Here is a 27,696-nt window from a genome sequence, read left to right as displayed (position 1 = left end):
CGCTGTTCAAATAAAGTAACATTGTTATACAAGTAACAAATTGCTCTAGTAACTTGTTTTTGAAAACAGCAAACAGCTTCTAAACAGTTTCCTCAGGTTAATGCCATATCGTGTTTTTTTTGGACTATGGATAAAGTCTTTACTCCAGTTAGATGACGACTGATAGTTAACTGCCAAGCTTTGTTTAAATTTAAACCATGTAGTTTGACTCTGGTCAAGGTATTACCTTCAGGAATGAAACAGAGAAAAGCTGTCACTTATTTATTGTGTTTGAACAAGGAACAATATGTGTACATGTTCTCTGTCTGCAATGAACAGGACTCTGTAGATTAATAAATGTAGCTTCAGGTATGTGCCAGATTGCAAAGCTGATTAACAATCTTACATCGATTGCTAGCACAATTCTTAGAGCATTCGTTGTTTAGCAAATGTTGTCCAATCATGGAATGGCACCCAATACTGGATACTTTTGTTTTGAGATTTGTAAACACAGACTCATTAGGTACAGTCTGTGCACATTTTCTGGACAGTAATGAGTGTGTCGTTGCAGAAATTTTTGTTTCAAAGTTTGTTTTTTTTTCTCTAATCAGGTCCACTAACCTCTTTGAAAGTCCTGTCCCAAAGATCATTACAGTAGCCAACATAGCTCTTCAAATCCTCTTCATCCTGCTCTGTTACTGTACTGACTGGCACAACACCAGATGGGACATTTAATACGTTGAAAATAATGTTGCACGAGGATGAAGCTGTACAGAAAAGAAAATACAACAGCTTTATCAATGTTTTTAATTATCTTCAAGTGAATGTTACAAGGTGTCAGGAACGGTTAAAGTTAGAAGATGGCAATGTCAAGGTGATGTCTATGAATGACTTGGGGAGTTACATGGAAGGAGAGATTATGGGAGTTTAACAGGACAGTGAACCCAACAGAGAGAGCTTGAGAGGGAGGCTACATTTGCCTGGGATGCAAAATGTGTTTGGTTCAGAGGCTAAGGGGGAGAAACAGTGAAAATATCTTAGTGAAAACAATTTTTAAATCATGTTGACAATGCAATGCTGTGGCTGTCACACAGCCTTCATAATGGAAGAAAGTTTTGCCTTTAAAGAAGTCCTGCTCAAACAACATGCCAGAGCTGGAAATGATACAGTTCAGCCCAAGGCAGTGGCACAGACAGAACAGCATTACTGACAACGGAGAGAAGTATGTGGTGATGGTGAGATTATAGAGAACCTAAAAATATTCTGAAGCATCATCACAACTTTGGAAGAGGTACTGCAGTTTATATAGTTCTGTAATCTAGTGAAATATACTTTGTTTTTCGTGCCTCCAATAATGCTACATCTTAGTAAATCTGATTCACAGTTTATATGTAATAATGGTCTGTAAGTGTCAATTATGCATTTGTCAGCAAACTTCAAACACTTGGGGAATTTTGTACTTTGTTGATTAAGGTCATCAGCAACATAATGGCTTCATTGTTAATCTCAAAATACTACCTTACTGATTCCTGTGCCTTTGAGCTCATAAGGAATGCCAGTTTACCCAGTGAATTTGTGCATATTATTATCAGAACTCTGTCAGCTTTTAACATCCATTTCAATCCCAGAAACTAATCTAACATTCATGTCCCAGTGATTTAGGCAAATGTTATAGATCCCACTGAAATAATCAAAGAAAATGAACAAATTCTCCAAGTTCCTCAGATAATGATACTTCTCTCAAACAACACTTCCAACGATAGATAAACTAGTCTCTCATCTGATTATTGCTATACGACATTGCTTTGTAATGACTGATAGCTGCTTTATTTGTCTAAATAACAGTGATTGCACTTTGAAAAATAAATTCAAAGCACTGAAATATAACTTTTAGGTAGCCCTATATAAATCACTATGTCAAGATCAATGCAGTTCTTTTATTTCACTAAGAGTCTCCCAACCACTTTTGCAAAGTGAGTCACATTTTGGGCACATGCTGAATATTATATAAACTAACAAAAACAAAAAATAAAGTCAAATGAGAATTACGTCAGAGTCCATATACATGACTCAGCTGGAAATTTAAACTTTGCTTTCCATACAGAATTCCACACATTGCTGCTCAGCATGCATGTGTAAAACCATGTTCTCTCCAGGCAGTTCAATGTTACATGATGTTAAGAGTGCACCTGCTCCAAAGTGGAATGGAAAGAAGAGATAGTAGGAACTGCAGATGCTGGAGAATCTGAGACAACAAGGTGCAGAGCTGGATGAACACAGCAGGCCAAGCGGCCTTTCAGTTGTTTCAGCGGCGGGAGTCCGGGAGGAAGCGCGAGGGCAGCCTGGGAAGGTGAGCTTTTCGATTATAAAAGTCTTACCTCGCGTGACTCCATTTTTGGAGTAAGTGAGGTAATATATTTGGGCGGTTGCTTTACCCGAAACACGACCTAGATAGTGTCTCCCACCCATCCTCCTCCTCTAACCAAAAAAAAAAGGTTCTGAGCACTGATTTGGTAAGGCTACTAGTATTTTTTTTTTAAATTTGTCTGTTTGGGAATTCAGAACAGTGGGAATGGCTGTTAGGGCAGTTGTATGCTCCTCCTGTAGAATGTGGGAGGTAAGGGTCACCACTAGTGTCCCCAGTGACTTCATCTGCAGGAAGTGCACCCAACTCCAGCTCCTCGAAAACCGTGTTAGGGAACTGGAGCTGGAGCTGGATGAACTTCGGATCATTCGGGAGGCTGAGGGGGTAATTGAGAGGAGTTACGGGGAGGTAGTCACACCTCAGGTACAGGAAAAAAGTAGATGGGTTACAGTCAGGGGACAGAAAGGGAACAGGCAGACAGTGCAGGGATCCCCTGCAGCCATTGCCCTCAAAAACAAGTATACCGTTTTGGATACTGTTGGGGGGGACGACTTACCAGGGGTAAGCCATGGGGTACAGGTCTCTGGCACAGAGTCTGTCCCTGTTGCTCAGAAGGGAAGGGGGGAGAGGAGGAGAGCATTAGTCATTGGGGACTCCATAGTTAGGGGGACAGATAGGAGATTCTGTGGGAACGAAAGAGACTCGCGGTTGGTGTGTTGGCTCCCAGGTGCCAGGGTCCGTGATGTCTCGGATCGTGTTTTCGGGATCCTTAAGGGGGAGGAGGAGCAGCCCCAAGTCCACATAGGCACCAACGACATAGGTAGGAAAAGGGATGGGGACATAAGGCAGAAATTCAAGGAGCTAGGGTGGAAGCTTAGAGCTAGAACAAACAGAGTTGTTATCTCTGGTTTGTTACCCGTGCCACGTGCTAGCGAGGCGAGGAATAGGGAGAGAGAGCAGTTGAACACGTGGCTACAGGGATGGTGCAGGAGGGAGGGATTCAGATACCTGGATAATTGGGGCTCATTCTGGGGTAGGTGGGACCTCTACAAATGGGATGGTCTACACCTGAACCAGAGGGGTACCAATATCCTGGGGGGGAAATTTGCTAATGCTCTTCGGGAGGGTTTAAACTAATTCAACAGCGGGGTGGGAACCTGAATTGTAGCTCCAGTGTACAGGAGGTTGAGAGTAGTGAGGTCATAAATAAGGTTTCAAGGTCGCAGGAGTGTACCGGCAGGCAGGAAGGTGGTTTGAAGTGAGTCTTCTTCAATGCCAGGAGCATCCGGAATAAGGTGGGTGAACTTGCAGCATGGGTTGGTACCTGGGACTTCGATGTTGTGGCCATTTCGGAGACATGGATAGAGCAGGGACAGGAATGGTTGTTGCAGGTTCCGGGGTTTAGATGTTTCAGTAAGATCAGGGAAGGTGATAAAAGAGGGGGAGGTGTGGCATTGTTAGTCAAGGACAGTATTACGGGGGCAGAAAGGACATTTGATGACAACTCGTCTACTGAGGTAGTACGGGCTGAGGTTAGAACCAGGAAAGGAGAGGTCACCCTGTTGGGAGTTTTCTATAGGCCTCCGAAAAGTTCCAGAGATGTAGAGGAAAAGATTGCAAAGATGATTCTGGATAGGAGCGAAAGTAACAGGGTAGTTGTTATGGGGGACTTTAACTTTCCAAATATTGACTGGAAACGCTATAGTTCGAGTACTTCAGATGGGTCAGTTTTTGTCCAATGTGTGCAGGAGGGTTTCCTGACACAGTATGAGGCGAGGCCACATTGGATTTGGTACTGGGTAATGAACCAGGCCAGGTGTTAGATTTGGAGGTAGGTGAGCACTTTGGTGATAGTGACCACAATTCGGTTACGTTTACTTTAGCGATGGAAAGGGATCGGTATATACCGCAGGGCAAGAGTTATAGCTGGGGGAAAGGCAATTATGAGGCGATGAGGCAAGATTTAGGACGCATAGGATGGAGAAGGAAACTGCAGGGGCTGGGCACAATTGAAATGTGGAGCTTGTTCAAGGAACAGCTACTGCGTGTCCTTGAGAAGTATGTACCTGTCAGGCAGGGAGGAAGTGGTCGAGCGAGGGAACCGTGGTTTACTAAAGAAGTTGAATCTCTTGTCAAGAGGAAGAAGGAGGCTTATGTAGAGATGAGGCGTGAAGGCTCAGTTAGGGCGCTTGAGAGTTACAAGTTAGCCAGGAAGGACCTAAAGAGAGAGCTAAGAAGAGCCAGGAGGGGACATGAGAAGTCTTTAGCAGGTAGGATCAAGGAAAACCCTAAAGCTTTCTATAGGTATGTCAGGAATAAAAGAATGACTAGAGTAAGATTGGGCCTGGTCAAGGACAGTAGTGGGAAGTTGTGCGTGGAGTCCGAAGAGATAGGAGAGGTGCTAAATGAATATTTTTCCTCAGTATTCACACAGGAAAAAGACAATGTAGTCGAGGAGAATACTGAGATACAGTCTATTAGACTAGAGGGGATTGAGGTTCATAAGGAGGAGGTGTTAGCAATTCTGGAAGGTGTGAAAATAGATAAGTCCCCTGGGCCGGATGGGATTTATCCTAGGATTCTCTGGGAAGCTAGAGAGGAGATTGCAGAGTCTTTGGCTTTGATCTTTATGTCGTCATTGTCTTCAGGAATAGTGCCAGAAGACTGGAGACTAGCAAATGTTGTCCCCTTGTTCAAGAAGGGGAGTAGAGACAACCCTGGTAATTATAGACCAGTGAGCCTTACTTCAGTTGTGGGTAAAGTGTTGGAAAGGATTATAAGAGATAGGATTTATAATCATCTAGAAAGGAATAATTTGATTAGGGATAGTCAACACGGTTTTGCGAAGGGTAGGTCGTGCCTCACAAACCTTATTGAGTTCTTCGAGAAGGTGACCAAACAGGTGGATGAGGGTAAAGCGGTTGATGTGGTGTATTTGGATTTCAGTAAAGCGTTTGATAAGGTTCCCCATGGTAGGCTATTGCAGAAAATACGGAGGCATGGGATTGAGGGTGATTTAACGGTTTGGATCAGAAATTGGCTAACTGTAAGAAGACAGAAGGTGGTGGTTGATGGGAAATGTTCATCCTGGAGTTCAGTTACTAGTGGTGTACCTCAAGGATCTGTTTTGGGGCCACTGCTGTTTGTCATTTTTATAAATGACCTGGATGAGGGCGTAGAAGGATGGGTTAGTAAATTTGTGGATGACAGCAAAGTTGGTGGAGTTGTTGATAGCGCGGAAGGATGTTGCAGGTTACAGAGGGACATAGATAAGCTGCAGAGATGGGCTGAGAGGTGGCAAATGGAGTTTAATGCGGAAAAGTGTGAGGTGATTCACTTTGGAAGGAGTAACAGGAATACAGAGTACTGGGCTAATGGTAAGATTCTTGGTAGTGTGGATGAGCAGAGAGATCTCGGTGTCCATGTGCATAGATCACTGAAAGTTGCCACCCAGGTTGATAGCGTTGTTAAGAAGGCGTACAGTATGTTAGGTTTTATTGGTAGAGGGATTGAGTTTCGGAGCCATGAGGTCATGTTGCAGCTGTACAAAACTCTGGTGCGGCCGCACTTGGAGTATTGCGTACAGTTCTGGTCACCGCATTATAGGAAGGATGTGGAAGCATTGGAAAGGATGCAGAGGAGATTTACCAGGATGTTGCCTGGTATGGAGGGAAGGTCTTATGAGGAAAGGCTGAGGGTCTTTAGGCTGTTTTCGTTAGAGAGAAGAAGGTTAAGAGGTGACTTGATAGAGACATACAAGATGATCAGAGGATTAGATAGGGTGGACAGTGGGAGCCTTTTTCCTCAGATGGTGATGGCTAGCACAAGGGGACATAGCTTTAAATTGAGGGGTGATAGATATAGGACAGATGTCAGAGGTAGGTTCTTTACTCAGAGAGTAGTAAGGGCGTGGAATGCCCTGCCTGCAAAAATAGTAGACTCGCCCACTTTAAGGGCATTTAAATGGTCATTGGATAAACATATGGATGATAATGGAATAGTTTAGGTTAGATGGGCTTCAGATTGGTTTCACAGATCGGCGCAACATCGAGGGCCGAAGGGCCTGTACTGCGCTGTAATGTTCTATGTTCTATGTTCTAAGCAGCATCATAGGAGCAGGAAGGCTGACATTTCGGGCCTAGACCCTTCATCAGAAGGGAATGGAATGGAAGGAAGTTTACTTCAATAAGTACACAGAAGGACCAATAGACTTCAAAGGCCTTTGTTTGAGTTATACTCCTTACTGGACCTCCAAATGATGGTGGCTGTATTTGTGAACATGCGAGTTTGACTTTAGAGCAAATTAGTTACCTTTGCCATAGTCATTTAGCAATTAGATTTCACCTACATACATCACCAGGCTCCTCAAGTCAGTTCTGCCATTTGTTAATATCACAGCTGTTTCAATTGTGGGCTCAAGTCTACTTTCCCATCTGCACCCTTCGACTTCATTTATCAATGAAGAACCTATCTAACTCAGCCTTAGAAATATTCAATGACACTGCCTCCACTGCTCTTTGGAAAAAAGAATTCTACAGACTAACACCCGAGAGGAAAAATTACACCTCATCAGCATCTTAAATGACAGACCCCTGATTTTTAAACTGTATTTTCTAGTACTAGTCTCTGTCATAGGAGAAGCATCTATCCTGTCAAAGTGCCTTCAGGATCTTAAATATTTAAAGAAGATCACTTCTTATTCTTCTGAACAGCAATGGATACAGGCCCAAACTATCCAACATTTTCTCATAAGCTAAGTCCTTTATTTCAAGTATCAGTTGAGTGAACTTTCTCTGAATTGCTTTTAATGCAATTTCCTAGAGACCAAACCTGTACACAGTCTTCCAGATGTAGTCTCACCACAATACAGTACAGCTGTAGCAAATAAGTTAATTTCATATTCCATTCTCCTTGCAATAAATAACCAACATTCCATATGCCTTCCTAAGCACTTGCTGTATCTGCAAGCCTAACTTTGTAATTCATGCAACAATATATCCAGATAATCTCCTTACTAAAGATGTCTACAATCTCACTCTATTTAAATAATTTACTGCCAAAGTGGAACAGGTTCACGTTTTCCCACATTTTATTTCATCTGCCAATTCTTTTTTACCCACTCACTTAATCCATCAGACTCATCGCGTCTTCTTCACAACTTACTCCCTTCACTATCTTTGTGCTTTTTTTTATTCATTAATGGGAAGAGGGCGTCGCTGGCTAGGCAGCATTTATTGCCCATCCCTAGTTGCCCAGAAGGCAGTTCAGGGTCAACCACACTGCTGTGGATCTGGAGTCACATGTAGGCCAGACCGGGTAAGGATGGCAGTTTCCTTCCCTAAAGGACATTAGTGGGTTTTTCCTGACAATTGACAATGGATTCGTGGTCATCGTTAGACTGTTAATTCCAGATATTTATTGAATTCATATTTCACCATCTACCATGGCGGGATTCGAACCCAGGTCCCTAGAACATTACCGGGGTTTCTGGATTAACAGTCCAGCGATAATACCACTAGGCCATTGCCTCCCCATTATCTGTAAATTTAGTAACAATACATTTGGTCCCTTCATCCAAATCATCGATATAGATTGTAATATAGTTGAGACTCCAGCGGCACTGATGGAATGGCAATACATTTCCAATTCTGGATGGTGAATGGCTTGGAGGGGAACTTGCGTGTAGCGGTATTCCCGTATATCGATTGCCATAGAGCCATGCAGTTACACAGCATGGAAACAGATCCTTCAGTCCAATTCGTGTATGCTAACCAGATACCCTAAATTAATCTAGTCCAGCATTTGGCCCATATCCTTCTAAACCCTTCCTATTCATATACACATCCAGATGCCTTTTAAATGTTGTAATTGTACCAGCTTCCATCACTTCCTTTGGCAGTTCATTCTATACACACACATCCTCAGCGTGAAAAAGTTGCCCCTTGGGGGTCCTTTTAAAATCTTCCCCTCGCACCTTAAACCTATGCCCTCTAGTTTGGACTCCCCTACCCTGGGAAAAAGACCTTGGCCATTCACCTTATGCATGCCCCTCATGATTTCATAATCCTCTATAAGGTTCAGCCTCCAACGTTCCAGGGAAAATAGCCCCAGCCTATTCAGCCTCTCCCTGTAACTCAAACTCTCCAACCCCAGCAACATCCTTATAAATCTTTTCTGCATCCTTTCAAGTTTAACAACATCCTTCCTATAGACCAGAACTGAACACAGTATTCCAAAAGTGGCCTAACCAATGTCCTGTACAGCTGCAACATGAAATCCCAACTCCTATACTCGGTGCACTAACCAATAAAGGCAAGCGTACCAAACGCCTTCTTCACTATCCTGTCTACCTGTGACTCCACCTTCAAAGAACTATGAACCTGTACTCCAAGGTCTCTTTGTTCAGCAACACTCCCCAGAATCCTACCATTAAGTGTATAAGTCTTCCCCTCTTTTGCCCTACCTAAATGCAACACCTCACATTTATCTAAATTAAACTCCATCTGCCACTCCTCGGACAACTGGCCCATCTGATCAAGGTCCCTTTGTACTCCGAGATAACTTTCTTCACTGCCCACTACACCTCCAGTTTTGGTGTCATCTGCAAACCTACTACCCGTTCCTCCAATATTCACATCCAAATCATTTATATAAATGACAAAAACCTGGACCCAGCACTGATCTTTGCGGAACACTGCTGGTCACAGGCCTCCAGTCCAAAAAACAACCGCCCTAACACCACTCTCTGTCTCTTTGTCCTTATTGAAATTTCCCACAATAACGTATTATTCTGATAAAAAAGTTATTACCTACCTATTACTTTTCCAACATATCCAACAGTGAGGGCTGGACCAAACTCTGGACAAAGTAAGACATCAAGTTTTGCACTTTTCCAATTGTCAATATACTCATCACAGTAAGCCTAGACAAAATGCAAAAGAAAAACCTTAAAAGCTTCTTTGGTGATGACAGTTTATTTTCTAAAATGTTTTCTGCTACAGCATGCAGACAATCTTACAGATGGAACCTTGTTTTAATCCAAGTCTTACCTGCTAAAGGGGAACGTGGGCAGTTAAAGTTATAAAAATTTACTTACTGGCCCTCTTCAGTTATCAATGGAGTAGAGTCAGGCCACATATGCACCAGCCAGAAAGTCCTGTGAATTGCTTCAGCCGAGAGTCCAACTATAGCACCTCAAACCCTGATGCTAATTTAAGTCCTGCTCAAACGTTCTAAGTGAAACGGAGTGACATATGCTTCACAAATGGCTAGACACTGGATTTAAATGAGCAGCTGCAAGAAACACCAATAATAAAATGCCTGCATTTCCAAGCCCATTTTCAACTTGCTCCCTTCTAATTTTCATCCCCTTAACTATCATGACTAAGCACTCACTGGTTATCATGTACAGATAAACAGGAGCAATAACAAAGAACAAAGCAAGCAGCAACTGAGGTGGGAGTGGTGGGGCACAGTGGTTGAGATTTCCTTGTCAAAGATCTTACCCATTCCACTGGCTTTATAGGGGTCAATGCTTACTCTTATTTTTGCATGATACAGGGGTCCCCCAATTTACAAAAGCAACTTACGAATGCTCGTACTTATGAGCACTATCTTGTACAGGGGTGTAATTTTAAAGACCTGATATACGAACATTTCCTGTACTTATGAACAGCCCCCTTATGTTGTCCTGCAACAAGTCAAACCACATTAATTTGCTAACGGCATACAGAACCCATTCGCAACCGAAGGATTGCTTGTAGTTTGCGCTCAGAATCCAGGTCACGTTGTGGTTAAATCTGACACTCCACTGCCTTCAAAACCAACAGTGAAGTAGCCAGAACTGATCACAGTTCTCCACGTGAGGCTTAAACAGGGCTTTGTAAAGATAAAGTAGGTCTTCTTCCTCCTTGCATTCCATTCCACTAGATACAAAGACAGTATTCCATTAGCCTTTTGGATTACTGGCTGTACCTCTTCATGACATTTTACTGATCATATACCTGGACCTCAAATTTCTACACACCAGTTATTCTAGCTTTTCACTGCTTGGAGATTGTTCTCTTCAATTCTGCATTCTAGAAAGTTGGCCTGTCCTTGAACATTGCCAAAACAAAACTCAACAACCACAGACTTGGTCAGCCAAATATTCCACTTCCTATTTATTTGAAGGAGAAACTGTGATACATGTTGAGTGGGTTGGTTCTGTTACAGACCAAGGTAATGCTTTGGGGTCACAGTTTGTAAAAAACCCAGAATTAAAAGTCTAATGATGATTATGAAACCATTATCGATTGTCGTAAAATCCACCCGGTTCTCTAATGTCCATTAGAAAAGGAAAACTGCCATCTTTATCTGGTCTGGCCTACATGCAATTTCAGATTCACAGCAAAGTGGGTGATTCTGAACTGCCCTTTGAAATGGTCCAGCAAACCATTCAGTTGTATCAAATGCTAAAAAGTCTCCAGAAAGAAAGAGGAATGAAATTGAATGGACCACCTTGGAAGCACAGTTGCATTGATATATAAATCATGAGTGTTACAAAGTAAGAGGCCATTCAATCCATCGTTCCTGCAGCAGCTCAATAAATGAGGATCATTACCTAATGCCAAATCTCCTGTCCCACTTCCAGTCCAACTTACACCCTCAACTTGCCCGCAGGCTGATGCAGGTTTTCACCCCAACCTGAGACTGAGTCTCAGTGTCTCCCACTCCAACCTTGCTATGGGTTTCAGCCCACCTGCAAACTTCTCATCTTATTCAGCTTCTTACCGTTGGGAGAGACACAGTCTGTCATTGGAGGAACTGGAGGAATCAGTGTGGAAGAGATGGAGTGTGTAATTGGAGGAGCAGCTCTGTCTTTTCTGCTTCTCTCCAACAACTGCTCTGGTGTCAACTTCCGTTCTCAGCGACAGTCAACGGTTTTATTTTAGAAGGACCTGATATTTACTGACAGCAGGGGAAGATCTGACAGTTCCAATTATTTTTAAAACCTGCTGGTAAGCTATGATGCTCCCTCAAGTTCAGAATCAGCAGTTTCTATTTGCTGCAAAAGTCGGGAAATCTGACAGTTTTGATTTGTTTTTTAAAGCCAGTGTTTTGGATCTGAAGGTTGGAAAGGAAGATGTCAGCGGCTGATTTCTGAAACCCGGGTTTCCAAAATTTTTCCGGATTCTCATGAAAATAATGCAGTTTTCTTGAGGTGCAATCGAGTTTTGCTGCTCTAAGCGACCAGCTTATTGGCCTAAGCAGCTGCCCCAACATGCCAATCATTCAAAATAGTGATAACCTGCCCAGCAAATGCATTAAGCTTTGAGGCACAGTGCGTTAATAATCAGGCAAAGTAGTAGCACAGTAAGAAAGAAATGGAAGCAAATCCTAAATTCAGATCTCACTACCTCATGGGTCTTCCTGCTCTGCGTGTCTGAAGATCTGTGGGCTGAGAAATTAGCCTCTTCAGGCTCAAAGTGATCAAAGCTAACAATGCTATACAAGACTCTATATAAATGTCATCCCCTTTTAAAGACAAATGAAAATACTTTCCAAGTTGAAGTTGCAATCCAATTTTTCAGTTTATCCCTTACATTCTATATGTATCTGTAAATACATCTTTTTGCCTCTCACTACTTGCTCATTCTAAAGCACTATTTTTCACTACCACTCAATTTCCCTTCCTTTAATTCATTTGAGCTATTATGAGAGCTACCTTTCTCACCTGACCCCTCCCTAATTTGTGTTTGAATTCCTTGTGACACTAAAACCCTTAACTATAAGGGTTAACTATAAGCATTCAACCTTGCCATTAAAATCTGGTCCCAGGTTAGTTCAAGTTCATCAACACCTAGGGAGTCACTATTGACTAGAAACTTAAATTGGACTTAATCTTAACCCTTCCAGGAATCACCAGCTATCAAAGACTCTGCCTCCCCTGCACTAGATAACTAGTACCCAAGAAGAAAGCAATAAGAAAATATTTGATAACACAATGTGGAGCTGGAGGAACACAGCAGGCCAGGCAGCATCACAGGAGAAGGAAAGTTGACGTTTTGGGTCGGGAGGAAGAAGGGTCCCAACCTGAAACATCAGCTTTCCTGCTCCTCTGATGCTGCCTAGCCTGCTGTGTTCCTCCAGCTCCACACTGTTATCTCAGACTCCAGCATCGGCAGTTCTTACTATCTCTAAGAAAATATTTGACCCTGACACTATTATCTGTGATGATCTTTGACATCGGTACATTATTTGGGGAGAACAAGCAACCTACTACTTTCTTAGGCAACATTCCCTTCATTCATCAGGAGAAATACAAGGTTTCCAATTATTAACTACTTCTCATGCACTAGTTGAGACTAAGAACTGATCTCTTGGAAATTTCTTAGTAGGTATTTCTATCACATTACTCTTTGCTACACTACCTTGGTTCCTCATAGTCACAATATATAAATGTTATGGGACAGGACAGTCACTGCTCTTCCAGCCAATGGCTGATGGTTGAGCTGGGGATGGAGAGTGGAAAGTTGATCCACGCCTCTGCTAACTGCCATGGAGCAATGTTAATGGGCTTGAGGTGAGACATCAGAAGGAAGACCTGCTCTAGACAGCTGCTGCCAATGCCGAGTAGCTCTACAGTCCTAACAGCACCAGGGTTGGGCATTGGCCAATGCTAGGACTACAGGCAGTCACAAAAAAGTGGAGCCTAAAGGGACAGGGGGCTGGGTTAGAGAGGCTGGGCAAGTTGGGAGGTAGTGGTGGATAGGAGAGGGGTGTTAAATTGAATGGTATGATCTTGACGGGAGTTGCCTCAATGGGTATACACATCCAGAGAACACTCTTGACCGGTGTCAACCTGCAACTAAAGTTGTCAGGATACAAAAATAAAGTGCTGGAAAAGCTCAGTAGGTCTGGCAGTATTTGCGTGTATCCGAGCGGTTCTTTTCAATTCAGGTAAATATAACTAAGAGAAGGCTCAACAACAGCAATTTCCTTAAATATGAATGATAATGAGTAGTAATAAATAAGTATAGTGGTCATAACAAATGGAAGAGAAAAGGGGAAAAAAAAAACCAAGTCTCACACCCTTCTGGAAAAAGCAACAAGTCTCACGCCCTCCTGCCTATCAGATAGTCTCAAATCGATGGCTGGTCTGCAGGACTAAGTTCATTCCTGGCACCGTTCGCAATTCCAAACTGAGGCGAAGTCCGGCGGCCTGGAAAGAAACTCTCTCTCTCCCATACAGTGTGACAAACAGCCGGCACAAAGAAAGCAGACACAGAAGACAAAACACAGCTACAGAAAAACAAGTTGCAGGTGCTGTCTTCGGCCCGTGATGGAAAGTTAACAAGACTCATCCAAGGTCATGCAGCTTGTTGAGTATCATCAACAATTTTAGCCATACAGCACATCCAATACAATCTATCTTCTCATGCACCTGTCGAATATCATCGTTTGCTTTTAGCCCTTCATCCCATCCTATACACGGGGAGCGGGTAAGGAGTAATCGATAGGTGGAGATAGAGCCCAAAGAAGAGAGAAAAACAGTTGGACAGACAAAGGAGTGGATCACCATCTGCCTAGGAGGGTGAATAGCTGTTAATGGAGGCTGTTAGGGTTGTGTGTCAAATGTGATCACAGGGCTTGATATGTGGGGGTGAGGGCTCGTACATAGGGGAGGTCAAGGCCTAAAGTTATTGAACTCGATATTGAGTCCAGAAGGTTTCAGCATCCCCAAGTGGTTTACCTTATTCCACCCATATACTTGCAAGTCCTCAAAATTCTAGGACTCTAAAACAGGTAAAGAGAGATTATGGGTGTTAGCAAAAAGTACTGATAGCAGCTAAACATTGAAACCAAACAGTAATTATTCAGACATACTTCATTACAAACTAACATAAACCAACATTTTCCTAGCTGCCATCAGTTCTGAGGAAGGGTCACTGGATCTGAAACGTTAACTCTGATTTCTCTTCACAGTGGCTGCCAGGCCTGCTGACCTTTTCCAGCAATTTCTGTTTTTGTTTTTGATTTACAACATCTGCAGTTCTTCCGGTTTTCTTTTGTCAGGATACCTGTTGGCGGAGGCCATCCCTGTTTCAGAAAGACTAGCAGTTCACAGCAGATGACCCTGAAGTAGGCATTTAGTAGCCACATAGGGACCTAAAAAGGCCAAGGATGAGCAAATGCCTTGAAGACCCCATAAAATTTGAGTTAAGTATGAGACAGTCGGCAGGTCACACATTTCAATTTAGGAATTCCATCCCTTTCAAACTCAATAGAGGTTAAAATCTTGTCCCATGTAACAAAAAGTGCATTTCCAAATAAATTCACAAATCCTCAATGGCGTCTCACAAATTGACATTCAATAACATCAAAAACATTAGCATGTTTACATGTTGCTTAATTATTGTTTAAGTGAAATTCACCTGTCTTGCAGCATGCAGTTTCCACAGTTCATGGACTGATCTAAAAGAACACAAAAAGACACAATTAATTCCCTTTTCTTGTGAATTACAAGGTTTGAATTAATTGCATTCATAGTAAGTCTGGAATGCTCTAATATTACCAATAACAGTTTAAAAATATCAGCAAATGTAATTATAAATAATTGGAATATTCAAAGTCGAAATGTCCTTTTGATAATTTTGACTTTTACAATTAACAGCTACAAATCACACCAAACCACACCAAAACGGATTGTTTTAATTTAGTATGACAGAGGGGCTGATCATTTAATAGCAGGCATTCCCTATGTTATCAGGCACAGAAGTACTGGACTTGTACAATCCAGAGCAGTTTTAGAGAGTGCAGGCAGTTTCTGGAAAAAAATTATCATCATACTCAAAGACAAATTCATGAACAAATTCACACAGAATGCAAAATCAAAAAAAAGGACTGAAGAAAGCTGCTCAAAGCCTTACTTTACTCCATCCAAATACTTGAGGGTCTCTGAAATTCTAGGACTCTAAAACAGGTAAAGAGAGGTTATAGATATTAAGAAAAAGTACCGATGGCAACTAAACATTGAAACCAAACAGTAATTATTCAAATATACTTCATTACAAACTAACAATTGTTTGAATCCAGTCTGAATGTTATTCCAATGAACAGGGTTCCTAAACGGCCCTAGGAACCAAACAGGAATGTGGTAGGATGTTCAGTTTCCACAAATAATGTACCAATGTCAAAGATTGACACCATTATCTGTGACAATCTCCAGGAATTTCTTTTCTTTTCCTTGGGTACTAGTTATGTAGTGTGGGGCAAGTAGAGTCTCTGGTGGCTGGTGATTTCAGGAAGGTAAGGATTACTCAAGTTGATGTGACTGCGGCAGAACTGGTTTGGAAGATATTTGTATGCTGGATACTGCAATCTGTTCCAACCCAGACTATTGCAATGACAATAGAAAATAGGAGTGTAAATAGAAATAGGAGTGGAGATAGAGGAGTATGGAGTGATCAAACTTCAATAATTCCACAGTGACTTTTAAGCTAAGTGTGCATGATGGGGACAGAGGGAGGATAACCATTGAATAATTTATTGAAACTTTAGGAGATCTACCTTACTGATAGCAATTCCAAACTGGTACATGACACTGTTGACAATAGCCCCACCAGCTGGTGATTCCTATTATAACTCTAAAGCAGCACAGTGAGCAGACTGTATGTGCTAAAATTTTAATTTTTATTACAAGTTATGTTATTAATTATTAATAGTTAATCAGAACATTCTTCTCCATTCACTTATCCATAGAGATAATAAGATCCCTTATTTCACCAACTTATTATTCTCAAAATACTGCAAGGTCTAGCTTCCCATACTCCCTAACTAAACCTATTCCAGGTGTTGATCTTGTGATTTCCTTTCATTATCTTTAACCTAAGTTCCTCCATGTTACTATCAGAATTTAAAGTCATATTATGGGGATTTACTTTTTTCAAATCCCATAACTCTCTCTTTAGAGGAGCACTTCTCAAGTGATTCTTTTGAAAGCTAAAAGAAAGTTTAATCTCTTCATTCCTCCCTCATAAGTCAGCCCTTTGACACTAGAGATCAGCTAATAGACTGTCTCCAAATAGCTCATTTGATGGTCTAAGTGGACCCAATATACAAACAATGTTCTGCTCAAGACATTATATCTGCACTGCCTATAAGGGCAGTATGAGCAGGAACCTCACAACCTTTAAAAAACTATGTGGATAAGCACTTGGAAGTTTCATGACATTCAAGGCTATAGGCTAAGTGCTGGAAAACAGGCTTAGTGTAGACAGTTTGGCAGCCGAAGGGCCTCTTCTGGGTCCCTATGACATTCTCAAACTTAGATTAGACTGGCCCCACTGTGGTGTTCAATGTTAAAATAGACATGAGTTCAGTAGAAAGGTTTACAGAAGAGTTAAGAAAATCATCATATGAACGGCAATAGAAATTATTTGTACCTCTGCCTCAATGGTTCAAAACACAAGTTGGACAGCTTTGCTGTTTACATTAGGAAAGAGTGCTGTTTTTGTAATTAATCATTTTGCTCATGTTTATTGGACTGAATTTTAAAATTTTTGTCCTGCGGCTCCACTTATTTGATAGATGAGTTGACCGAAATCCCAAATTTACTTCTTCAATATAGTGACCCTGACATACGACCTTTCGCGATCTGGCAGTCTCTGGTCCAGCAAAGGCCCAAATCCAAGGCTGCCATGTTAGGGAGGTACAACGTGTATTTGCAATGAATAATTTCATATCCTATTTTTTTTAAAATGTATCCCATTTTAAAAATTTTTCCGCAAGATTCTCATTAAATTGGATCATTCCTTTTTAATAATTAGCAAGTTTGGGTGATGTTTTACTTACAAATGGCTTCAGAAGAAAGTACAGGATCTTCTTTAGTATTTTAGATGTTGTGTTTACAAAGAGCAGATCTTTCAAAGTTGGATCGATGATGTCTCCTTTTCTAAAAAAAATACAAGTAACATAAGAGCTAGTCAAATTGACTCATTTTCTTATGAACACATCAAAGCGTATCATAAGATTGTTGGGGGAGTATCAGTGGAACACATCTTTATACCCTGTTCTGAGGAAGGGGCACTGGATCCAAAACGTTAACTATGTTCTTACCTTCACATATGCTGCCAGACCTGCTGGGCTTTTCCAGCAACTTCTGTTTTTGTTACATCTTTATACCCATCCATGTTATATCCTGCACCATTTGTCAAATTCCCGTACACACACAAATCATGCCTTTCTTATACATATCTGCCAACTTAGAAAGCAACTAAAGACTTAACTTTCAGATTAAAAAACACTGATTAAAAGTAATATCACCAAGTAACAAACATTGCGGTTTCTCAAGTCTCCCATCCTAACAGATCATTCTTCCCTGATAAAATCCTAAATGAGTTGCTGCTGTAGTTTACTCTTGCTTTTATAAGCATTTTGCTAAGAAGTGTACAAAAGCAATTCAAACAATATTCTAAAATAACCTTAAAGTCTTGCTTCTGGATTCTATGCGTCTAGATCCACCAATCATAGAATCCATAAGTGCGAAAACAGGCCATTTCGGCCCAATAAGTCCACACTGCTCCTCCGAACAGCATCCCACCCAGACCCATCCCCCACACTTTCCCTGTAACCCTGCATTTCCCATGTCTAATCCATCTAACTTACACATCCCTGGACACTACAGGCAACCCACCTAACTTGCACATCTTTGGGCTGTGGGAAGAAAGCAGAGCACCTGGCAGAAACCCACACAGACAGTTGCCCAAGGATGGAATCAAACCCAGGTCCCTAGCACTGTGAGGCAGCAGTGCTAACCACTGAGCCACCGTGCTCAGTGCTAACCACTGAGCCAACTAGCTAGTTAATTTATCTAGATGCCCATCATACCTGCTCTATATCCTCTTTGTCAAATTTGCCATATTTCCCAATCTCAGTTATGGTGCCATCAACAAAGTACAACATTGTTCCTACAAACCCTACGACAGGATCATTAATGTATTCATAAATAAGACTAGTTCTAATACCAGGCTCTGTGCAGTATCTCTCACTATATCTTCCCTGTTAACAAAAAAGCTTTGTCCATACAATTTGCTTCCTGTCCTCCAAGCTTTATCTCTTACACATAGTCATAATCCCTTTATTCCTTTTTCCATTATTTTTACTGTAAGCCTATTATGAAATGAAGCCTCTTAGCTCATAAATGCACTTCAAAATTTAATAGAAAATAATAATTCACAACATTTCCCACAGCTAATAAATTTTATTAAACATATACATACAGTTCTGGTCACCACACTACCAGAAGCATATGGATGCTTTGGACAGGGTACAGAAAAGGATTACCGAGATGTTGCCTGGTGTGGGGATTTTAGCTATGACAAAAGATTGGCGAGATTGGGTTTGTTTTTACTGAAACAGAGGAGGTTGAAGGGTGACCTGATAGGAGTTTATAAGATTGTGAATGGCATGAATAGAGTGGAAAGTATGAGGCTTTTACCCAGGGTGGAGGGGTCAATCACTCGGGGATACGGGTTCAATGTGCAGGGGGAGGTGGTTGGGTGTAGTTTAAAAGAAATGCATGAGGCAAGTTTTTCCACACAAACCGTGGTGAGTGCCTGGGATGTGCTGCCAGACCAGGTGGCAGAAACAGACACAATAGAAGCATTCAAGAAACACCTCGACAAATACATGAATAGGAAGGGAATAGAGGGTTACGGATCCTGTAAGTGAAGACGGTTTCAGTATGGAAGGGCACAATGTGTCAGCACAGGCTTGGAGGGCTGAAGGGCCTGTTCCTGTGCCATATTGTTCTTTTTTCTTTATTTCACAAAGAGTTCTACATTGTGGAATTCAATTTTGTCTGATCATGCAATTGCAAAATAATGCAGATTCTGGGAATCTGAAATGAAAACCAAACATTATGGAAATGTTCAGTAGGTTAGGCAGCATCTGTAGTGAAAACACAGAGTTAAATTTTTCAGGACAATGATACTCCTTCATCAGAACAGACAAAAGGCAGAAATGTAATACGTTTGGAACAAGAGAAAGGAAGGCCGAGTGGAGTTACAGAGAAGAAAAGAGACAGATCATGATAGGGCAGAGGGCAGAAGACAGTAAATGCTAAGAAGAGTTTTATGGTAATGGGTAAAAGTAAATAAACAGAAGACAAGTCCAAATTAGAAGCAAAGGGCTTGATAGCAGATATCTGAGTTTACAACAAAGAAACAAAAGAAAAAGGAACCAGAAAAAAAAACAAAATTGAACGGAGGAAGCAGTTATGATCTAAAATTGCTGAACTCACTGCTAAATCCTTAACACTGTAAAGCCAAATTGAAACATTAGGCGGTCTACCTAGAGCTTGAATGTGCTTCATGTAGAAGGCCAAAGACAGAGAGGAAAAAGTTGGAAAATTCACAATTAACTTGTGTTTCTCTGGGTTGAATGTTATATTAATGTGTTCTGACAAATTGTCAGCTACAGAATTAAAGCTAACATCTATACTTTCCTAGCCTATTTTCTTTATTGAAGAGAAGTTTCACATTTGCTATCCATTAGGACATCCTTTAAACCATGTTGAGTTTTTCTTTATAAAGAGTCAGAACCATTGACCACATTCCTCACATTTGACTTCATCAGAACCTTGATCCCTGCAACTCTGTAACCTTTAAATTTTCACTCATCCTGACTAATGTTATTTCATAAACAAAGTACCAACTAAGGTTGGGGGACGGTCAGTTGTGTGCTACAAATTCATAATTGCCAGGAGAAACAGACTGCAGCAAATAGCTCCCAAGGTAATTGGTAATATCTAAACCTTAAAAAAGAACCCTGACAAAGATCAATGTTTAAAATTTCACTGAAAATAAATTTCATAGACTTTTCACTAAAATGAGACTTACAATCTTTCCTTAAGTGTACAGCCATCATCAGAACTAATGCCTCTTATAACAAGTTCATTCAATGCAGTTTGAGTTCTCAGAGGTTTGAAGGGAACCAGCTGAAAAGAAAGAAGAGAGAATAGTTAGGATACAACAACAATAAAAGATAAAAATTTAATCTGCTAGTAAGAGGCCAAAGTGGTAGTATAGTGGTAATGTCACTGGATCATTAATCTGGAGGCTCAGGCTAATCTTGTGGGCTCAGGAGTAAATTAAGGGATGGTTGGTCAGTTCAGTCAAGCAGGACATATATATCTTGTGGTATTTATGAAGTCACAGACACAACGGGCCTCCCAGAAGAACATCTGCAGAAAGTGTCATTAGTCACACAAGCTTGAGCTCCAGGTGTCGGAACCTGCATCTATGAGGCAGAGGACAATATGGATAGCATGTTTAATGAGGTGGTCACCTCACAGGTTAGAAATGTTCAGGCAGCAGGCAGCATTAATCAGTGTAGGACCAGGCAGACAATGTAAAAGTCCCGTGCATGTGTCATGCTTCAGAATTGGTTCCATTAAAGACACAGAGAGTAACAGTTCCTCAGAAGAGTGCAGCCAGAGCCAAATCAGTGGTGCCTTGGGTAGTTCAGCTGTACAGGGTTGGCAAAGTGGGAAGCAATGAAGGAGAATAGAAAACCAATAACAATAAAGGATTCCCCAGTCAAAGGAACAGACAGGCATTTCTGCAGCTGTCAACATGGCTCCAGGATGCTATGTTGTCTCCCTGGTGCCAGGATAGCAGATGTTATGAAGTGGCTGTAGGGTACTCTTTATGGGAGGGTCATGGTCCACATTGTTACCAATACTTAGGTAGAAATCGGAGTGAGGTTCTGAAAGCAGATTTCAGGTGCTCGTTGGGATATTGAAAGGTAGGACCTCTAAAGTACTGGTCTCAGGAACATTCCCAGTCCCACATGCTCGTAAGCGTAGAAATAGGTGAATTGACCTAATGCATATGTGGTTGGAAAGCTTGTGCAGGAGGGTAGTTATCATGTTTCTAGGGAACTAGGATTGGTTCTGGGGAAGGTGAGTCCTGCACAAGCTGGACAGTCTACATCTGACTAGGACTAAGATTAACATCTTTACAGAAAGATTTGCTAGTGTTATTGGTGAGGGGCCTAGGTTGGCAGGGGATGGAAACCCATGGGCAAATTCAGAGCAGGGAACAGGAGACAGAAACTTAAAAGTAACTCTGAAAGACAGAGGAAGCACAGACCAAAAAATCGGCAGTTTTTAAAAGGTATATTAATTAACTCAAGAAGTATCGTGAATAAAGCCAAGGACACAGACATACAGCACATGATATCAATGCTTATTACAGAAATTTTGCTTAAATAGGAACAAAGATGGCAGCTCTGGTCATAGAGTTTTCATGATAGGGAAGGAGGGAAGAACAAGTGGGGAGGTAGCACTATTGGTTAAGTAATGAATCATAGAGGAGAGGAGGGATGATATACTAAATGAATTATGCAATGAGGCCATATCGGTTGACTCAGAAACAAAAAAAAGAGCAGTCACACTGCTGCTCATGTACTACAGACACCCAAAGAGTGGGAGAGAGTTAGAGGAGCAAATACGTAGGCTAACTCCTGAATGTACAAACGATAGGGCATAATAGTGGAGGACTTCAACTATCCAAATATCAACTGGGATATAAAGAACAGGAGGCACAAAATTTTTGAACTGCATTAAAGAGAGTTCTTTTAGCCATAACAAGCCTAATGACAGAAAGTGTAATTATAAATTTAATCTTAGGAAATTAAGTTGGGCATGTGGATGTAGTAGCAATGGGTGTCCATTTTGAAGATTGTGATCATAATACAGTAAGATCTGGCATCATTATGTGAAGTGACAAAGATAGAAAGAGAGTAAAAGTTCTAAATTGAGGGAAAGCAAATTTTACAAAACTGAGAGATGATCTGGCAAAAGTGGTCAGGTTAAACCAAAGTCAATGGCAACCTAGTGGGAGTCATTCAAAAGCAAGTTTATGGGCACAGTGTAGACATGTGGTACTGCCAAAACTACAGCCACTTGGTTATCAAGAAGAGAACAGGGAAAGATAAAGTAGAAAATTGGAGCTTATGACGATCTCAAAACTTTAGGAAGCAACAGTTTAGCAACCTTAGAGTACAGGGGTGAAATGAAAAAGTAAAATTAGGAAAGCAAAAAGGAAGATACTAAAAAAAAATGCTGGCCAATTCAAAGAAAATCCGAAGATATCTTATTAGATATTAACATTAAAAGCAAGAGGAGGACTAAGGAAAGGACTGTGGCAATTGGAGATGCACATAGTAACTTATGCATGAGTACAGAAAATATGGACAGGGTCCTGAATGAGTATTTTGATTCCATCTTCAGAAGGGACAGGAATAATGCGGGCATTTTAAAGAGGAGCGTGAAACATTAGACGTAATCTCTTAATAACAAGAAGGAAATTACTAGAGAAACTGGCTTCCCTGAGGTGGCAAGATCATTAGAGCCAGATGAATTATATCTTAGGGTGTTCAAGGAAGCCAGGGGAGAAACAGCAGAAGCTCCAAAGAATTATTTTCCAACCCTGAATAGATAGTTGGAGGCAAGGTGCCGAAGGACTGAAGATCTGGAAATATTGTATCATTGTTCAAAAAGGATGGGAGGCATATATCAAATAATTATTGGCAGATCAATGTGATCTGGTGGGCAAATTACTGGAATCAGTTTGCAGAGGCACAGATTAATCAGCATAGTTTTGTTAAGCAAGGAAAATGTCCAAAATTGGTTCTATGGCAGGAATAAAAGGGATAATGGTCCACAGATTTTTTTGTGAATGAAAAGCAGCTACAAATGATGTTCCACGGAGCTAGGTTTTGGGTCCCTTGCTGTCAGTGGTAATTGTTAATGATTTAGACTTAATCATGGGAGGCATGATTGGGAAATTTGCAATGTCATCAAAGTTGGCCAGGTAGTTGATAGTGAATAAGATCACTATCTACTGCAGGATGATACCAATGTTTGGTTGGCAGGGCAGGTAGATAAGGTGGGAAAGATGACCTATGGAGAAGTCACTTATCAGAAGGCATAAATTTAAGATGGTTTGTAGAAGGATTAGAGGGGACAGAAGGAAAAAGCTTTTCACCCACAGACACAATTCTCTGCTCATTTTAAAAAACTGATGCAGCCCGATGATATTAATGCACAAATGCACGTAAATCCTGTTTGCAGTGTCTGTAGCCTGATCAATAAAATCATGGCTGATTCTCCAATAATTTTGCTGTTGTATTTTCCTATGAGGGAAACTAGTGAAGAAGAGCAGAAATTAGTTCATAAAAATCAATTTAAAAACTTAATGGGATCCTTCAGGGTTGCAACAGAATTTGGTGGATGAAGTTGAGAAGGGTGATACAATGTTGGATCACCTACATTGTAGAAAAACTCAATTCCTTTGAAAGGACCCTCGATCTGCAACTGAAGCACTGGAACCTGCAAGGCTGCAGACCAAGTGCTGCTAAGTGGGATTAGAATGGGTAGCTAATTTATTCAGCTGTAACAGACATGATAGGCTGAATCGCTCTATGCTATATCTTTTCTACAGCTTTAAGTAATCACCATTCCTTTCATCAACAAAAAAGCTGTGAATTATGTTATTCAGAATTCTTGAAATGAGTCCCATTTACAGACAAACTTTATGTTTTTTGTTAAAAAAAATCAATTCTACAAACATTAATACATTAAGAACAAACTGAAGTAATATTTATTGCAAGTTCTAGTTTTGACGCAGCGTGGTATGGAACGAGGATTCTTTAATGGGTTACCATACTCCTTCCAGGCAAAAGCAGACTCTGCTCTCCACTCCCTCTCCTGCTTCAACTGAGGTGTGGGTGGAAAATCACATGAGCCTGCACATGCCGTGCAAGAATACGGGCACAACACAAACATCATATCCAAAGAAAAATCTACACAATTGGTCATAAATAATTAACAGTTGGAAAATATTTCCAAATAAAGACCAAAGACCAATCACTAGACCTAATTAAACACAGTTTTTACAAATCATTTCTTAGAGCTGTTGTGGCAGAATGGCATTGTCCCTACTTCCGAGCCAGAAGGCCTGGGTTCAAATCCCACCTGCTCCAGAGGTGTGTAATAACATCTCTGAACAGGCTGATTAGAAAGCACCTACAAACCATTCTTTCCTCTCAAATTCACACTGGTCAGATTTATTGATCCTACATTGCATCACCCTTCTCAACTTCATTGGGATGGCATGGTGGCTCAGTGGTTAGCACTGCTGCCTCACAGCACCAGGGACCCAGGTTCAATTCCACCCTCAGGTGACTGTCTGTGTGGAGTTTGCACATTCTCCCTGTGTCTGCGTGGGTTTCCTCCCACAGTCCAGAGATGTGCAGACTAAGTGGATTGGCCATGCTAAATTACCCATAATATTCAGGGATGTGTGGATTATAGGGAGAATGGGTCTGGGTGGGATGCTCTGAAGGGCAGTGTGGACTTGTTGGGCCAAAGGGCCTGTTTCCACACTGTGGGGACTCTATGATCTAAATTAGCCATGATTTTATTGATCAGGCTACAGACACTGCAATCAGAATTTACATGCATTTGTGCATTAAAATCATCAGGCTGCATACAGTGGTTGCGAAGCAACCTGCCCCATAAGTAATCTTTTTGGAAGTTTACTTAGGTAGTATTTGTAGCAGTTTTCCCTAACCTCATGTGGCCACATTTCCACATGCAAGCTGGGTGACACTTTTCATCGATATTACTTCTTCACGCAAAGTATTATTAAATGGATTCCTTCACTGAAATATTCAGTAGCTATGTTATTGAAAACTGTTACAAAGATTTGGCTGAAATAAAGGAAGACTTACGCCTTTGGCGAGCTGAAACAAACTGTTTTTGCTGAACGTTCCTTATCCTTTCAGGCACAGCTTCTTACTAAGGTATGCTTCTATGGGTACTGGTAACCTCCTAGTTTCAATTTTTCATACTGTTTTTGACAGCAAGTGTCAGAAAACATTTGATTTAAGCATAACGTTATTATTTAACACCAAATGCAAAATTACAAGGGGACCATTGAACTTTATCAGAAACTGTGAGAAACCCAATAGCTTGTTTTAATATTCCCTTTGTCAAGAAGCACTGATGTTAATTGTGGTGTTCAGGTTTGGCCTGGCTGAATCAGTTAATTTAGCAAAGGATAGGAATTGAATCACTATATTCCTAACACATTGTTATGAAGACATGGTACGCAAGTTATTAATTATACAGTCATTCCTCTGAATCTGCAAGGGTTCCATTCCTGAGAACCCCCGCAAATGATGAAATTCAACGAGTGCAGAGCTCATTGAAAATAAGTTAACAATCGCGGGCAGGCAATTTTTGCTCACAAATGGTGATTTTTGTTGTTACTAAGTGAATTTGCAATTCATGATTTCATGGATACAATGAACTTACTGTATATCTTAAATGTTTTGGAAAGAACACTTTTGGAAAGGAACTGACACAGGCTACAGCAACAACAATGTTGCATTTTCATGGAACAAGCTGCTCGGATGGAGACACCAAGACTATAATATTCAGAGATCAGATTTTAGTTGGAGAAAGTGTGCTGGATTTGATCTCAAACAGAAAGTCGCAGATAGCTTCCTAGATCAACAGATTTTGCCCTCAAAATGCTCTTTCTTTGAATTCCTTAAGTTTCAGAGTTGAAAGCCCACTGGAAGACCTCATTACCACAAGTGGAATTTTTGTTTAAATAAGGGAGAATTTGAAATCTATACTACTGTCCAAAACAAACATCTTATGGTCTTATATTGTTGTAGATAACTGTCCCAAATACACTCTATGATTTCTTCCCCTGCCGATTTGACTTCTTAAATTTACATAATGATTAAAATTGCACATGATTAATGTGCTGTCTTTTTTACGCACCCCTATTATATCCCAATTTATTCTCTGTCCTACAGCATAGCAACTGTTAGGGTAGCAATACACCACTCTTACCAGTGTCCTTTTTCACTTGCTATTTCTTATTTTCACCATATGGATTCTATATCATCCACTCCAATATCATTTCTTGTTATCATACTCATTCCACCTCGTACTAACAAAGCTACTCCAACACATTTCCCTTCCTGCCTGTCCATTTAAAAAGTTACATATCCGTGAATATTTAGTTCTCGGCTTTGATCTCTTTGTAACCATGACTCTATAATGGCTGTAAGCTCATACCCATTAACATCTATTTGTGACTTTAATTCATTTATTTTGTTCTGAATACTGAGTGTGCAAGAGCCAATAATTTTGCCTTATGATTTCTTCCCTTTTGATCCTATTTGGTGTGGGGAAAATGACTTCAGCTACAGATGCCGAGAAAACTGCAGATGTTGTAGATCAGAGACAAAAACAATTTGCTGGAAAAGCTCAGCAGGTCCGGCAGCATCTGTGGACAGAAATCAGAACTATGAAGGGTCACTCAATCCAAAACATTAACTGATTTCTCTCCACAGACGCAGCCGGACCTGCTGAGCTTTCTCAGCAATTTTCATTTTTGTCAGCTACAGATTTGGGACCATTTGAGAGTTATGCTTTTTGCTGAATTAAACTGTTAGTTGGTCAAAGTGCCATCTTACCAAGAGAGAGAGTTTCTGCCACTAAACTACTTTTCACTACTCTTCTGATCTTTTGCACTTCAAAAGCTAAAGCCAACATTTACCTACCCTTCCCACAAGAAAATTTAAACTCTTGCACTCAAGAAGCCATCACAGAGAACGACATAAGAGGCATCTGGCGGCAGGCAAGGTCGGTCTATTCAGAGCTCCACTCTGCTCGCTGGGACCCTTTCCTTTTCCTTTCTTTTCTCTTCTTCTTCTCTCTCCTCTCTGTGGTAATTCTATTCCCCTCCCAAACCCCCGTCCTTTTAACTACCTACCTAAGGAGTTGAGGAAGGGTCGGGTTGTGACCAGGAATCGCTTGGCAGGAGCTGAACGCACGGGCCATGTCCTGCAGCAACACCAGATCGAAGGTGAGGGTCGGAGAGACGTTGGCGGCGAGAGCAGGACGGTGAGGCAGCGGTGAGAGCGGGCCAGTGAGGGGGAAGTTGGCGGTGAGAGTGGGCCGGTGAGGCAGCGAGAGCAGCCTAGCGATGGGAGCAGCGCCTGCACCATTGTGGAGATGGGACTTGGGACTCTGAGATCTGGACTTTCTTTTTCTTGCTCACCTTTTGGCTCTGTTAAACCTTTTAATTCTGGTTTTTGTAACCAAGTGGGCACCAGTGAATGGTGACTTCTACACTTTTCACTGTACTTATGTATTTCTATACTTAGTATATGTGACAAATAAATAAATCTAAATTTAAAAAAATCTAAAATTGCTAAAAACAACAAGCTTCATGTTCCTGGCATCTCTCAATGATGGAAATTTCAAAACATAAAGCTCC

At 41.1% G+C, this 27,696-nt stretch overlaps 1 protein-coding gene across 1 annotated transcript in view; it reads right to left on the bottom strand.

The window, feature by feature from the left end:
* The window catches only part of LOC109914482 (fatty-acid amide hydrolase 1), a 78,671-nt gene that overhangs the window by 7,868 nt on the left and 43,107 nt on the right, over positions 1-27,696 (bottom strand). Inside the window, exons 9-14 of the mRNA XM_048602128.1 lie at positions 20,227-20,324; positions 17,180-17,279; positions 15,256-15,299; positions 14,761-14,800; positions 9,158-9,266; positions 601-746 (exon numbers count right to left, since the gene is read on the bottom strand). Coding sequence (XP_048458085.1) covers positions 601-746; positions 9,158-9,266; positions 14,761-14,800; positions 15,256-15,299; positions 17,180-17,279; positions 20,227-20,324 — 537 coding nt within the window. The remainder of the gene's footprint in view (positions 1-600; positions 747-9,157; positions 9,267-14,760; positions 14,801-15,255; positions 15,300-17,179; positions 17,280-20,226; positions 20,325-27,696) is intronic.

Source organism: Rhincodon typus, chromosome 10, assembly GCF_021869965.1.
Source record: "Rhincodon typus isolate 14 chromosome 10, sRhiTyp1.1, whole genome shotgun sequence".
Classification (NCBI taxonomy): Eukaryota; Metazoa; Chordata; class Chondrichthyes; order Orectolobiformes; family Rhincodontidae; genus Rhincodon; species Rhincodon typus.
Note: the sequence above shows the minus strand (reverse complement) of the source record. Positions and strands in the feature narration are given on the sequence as shown.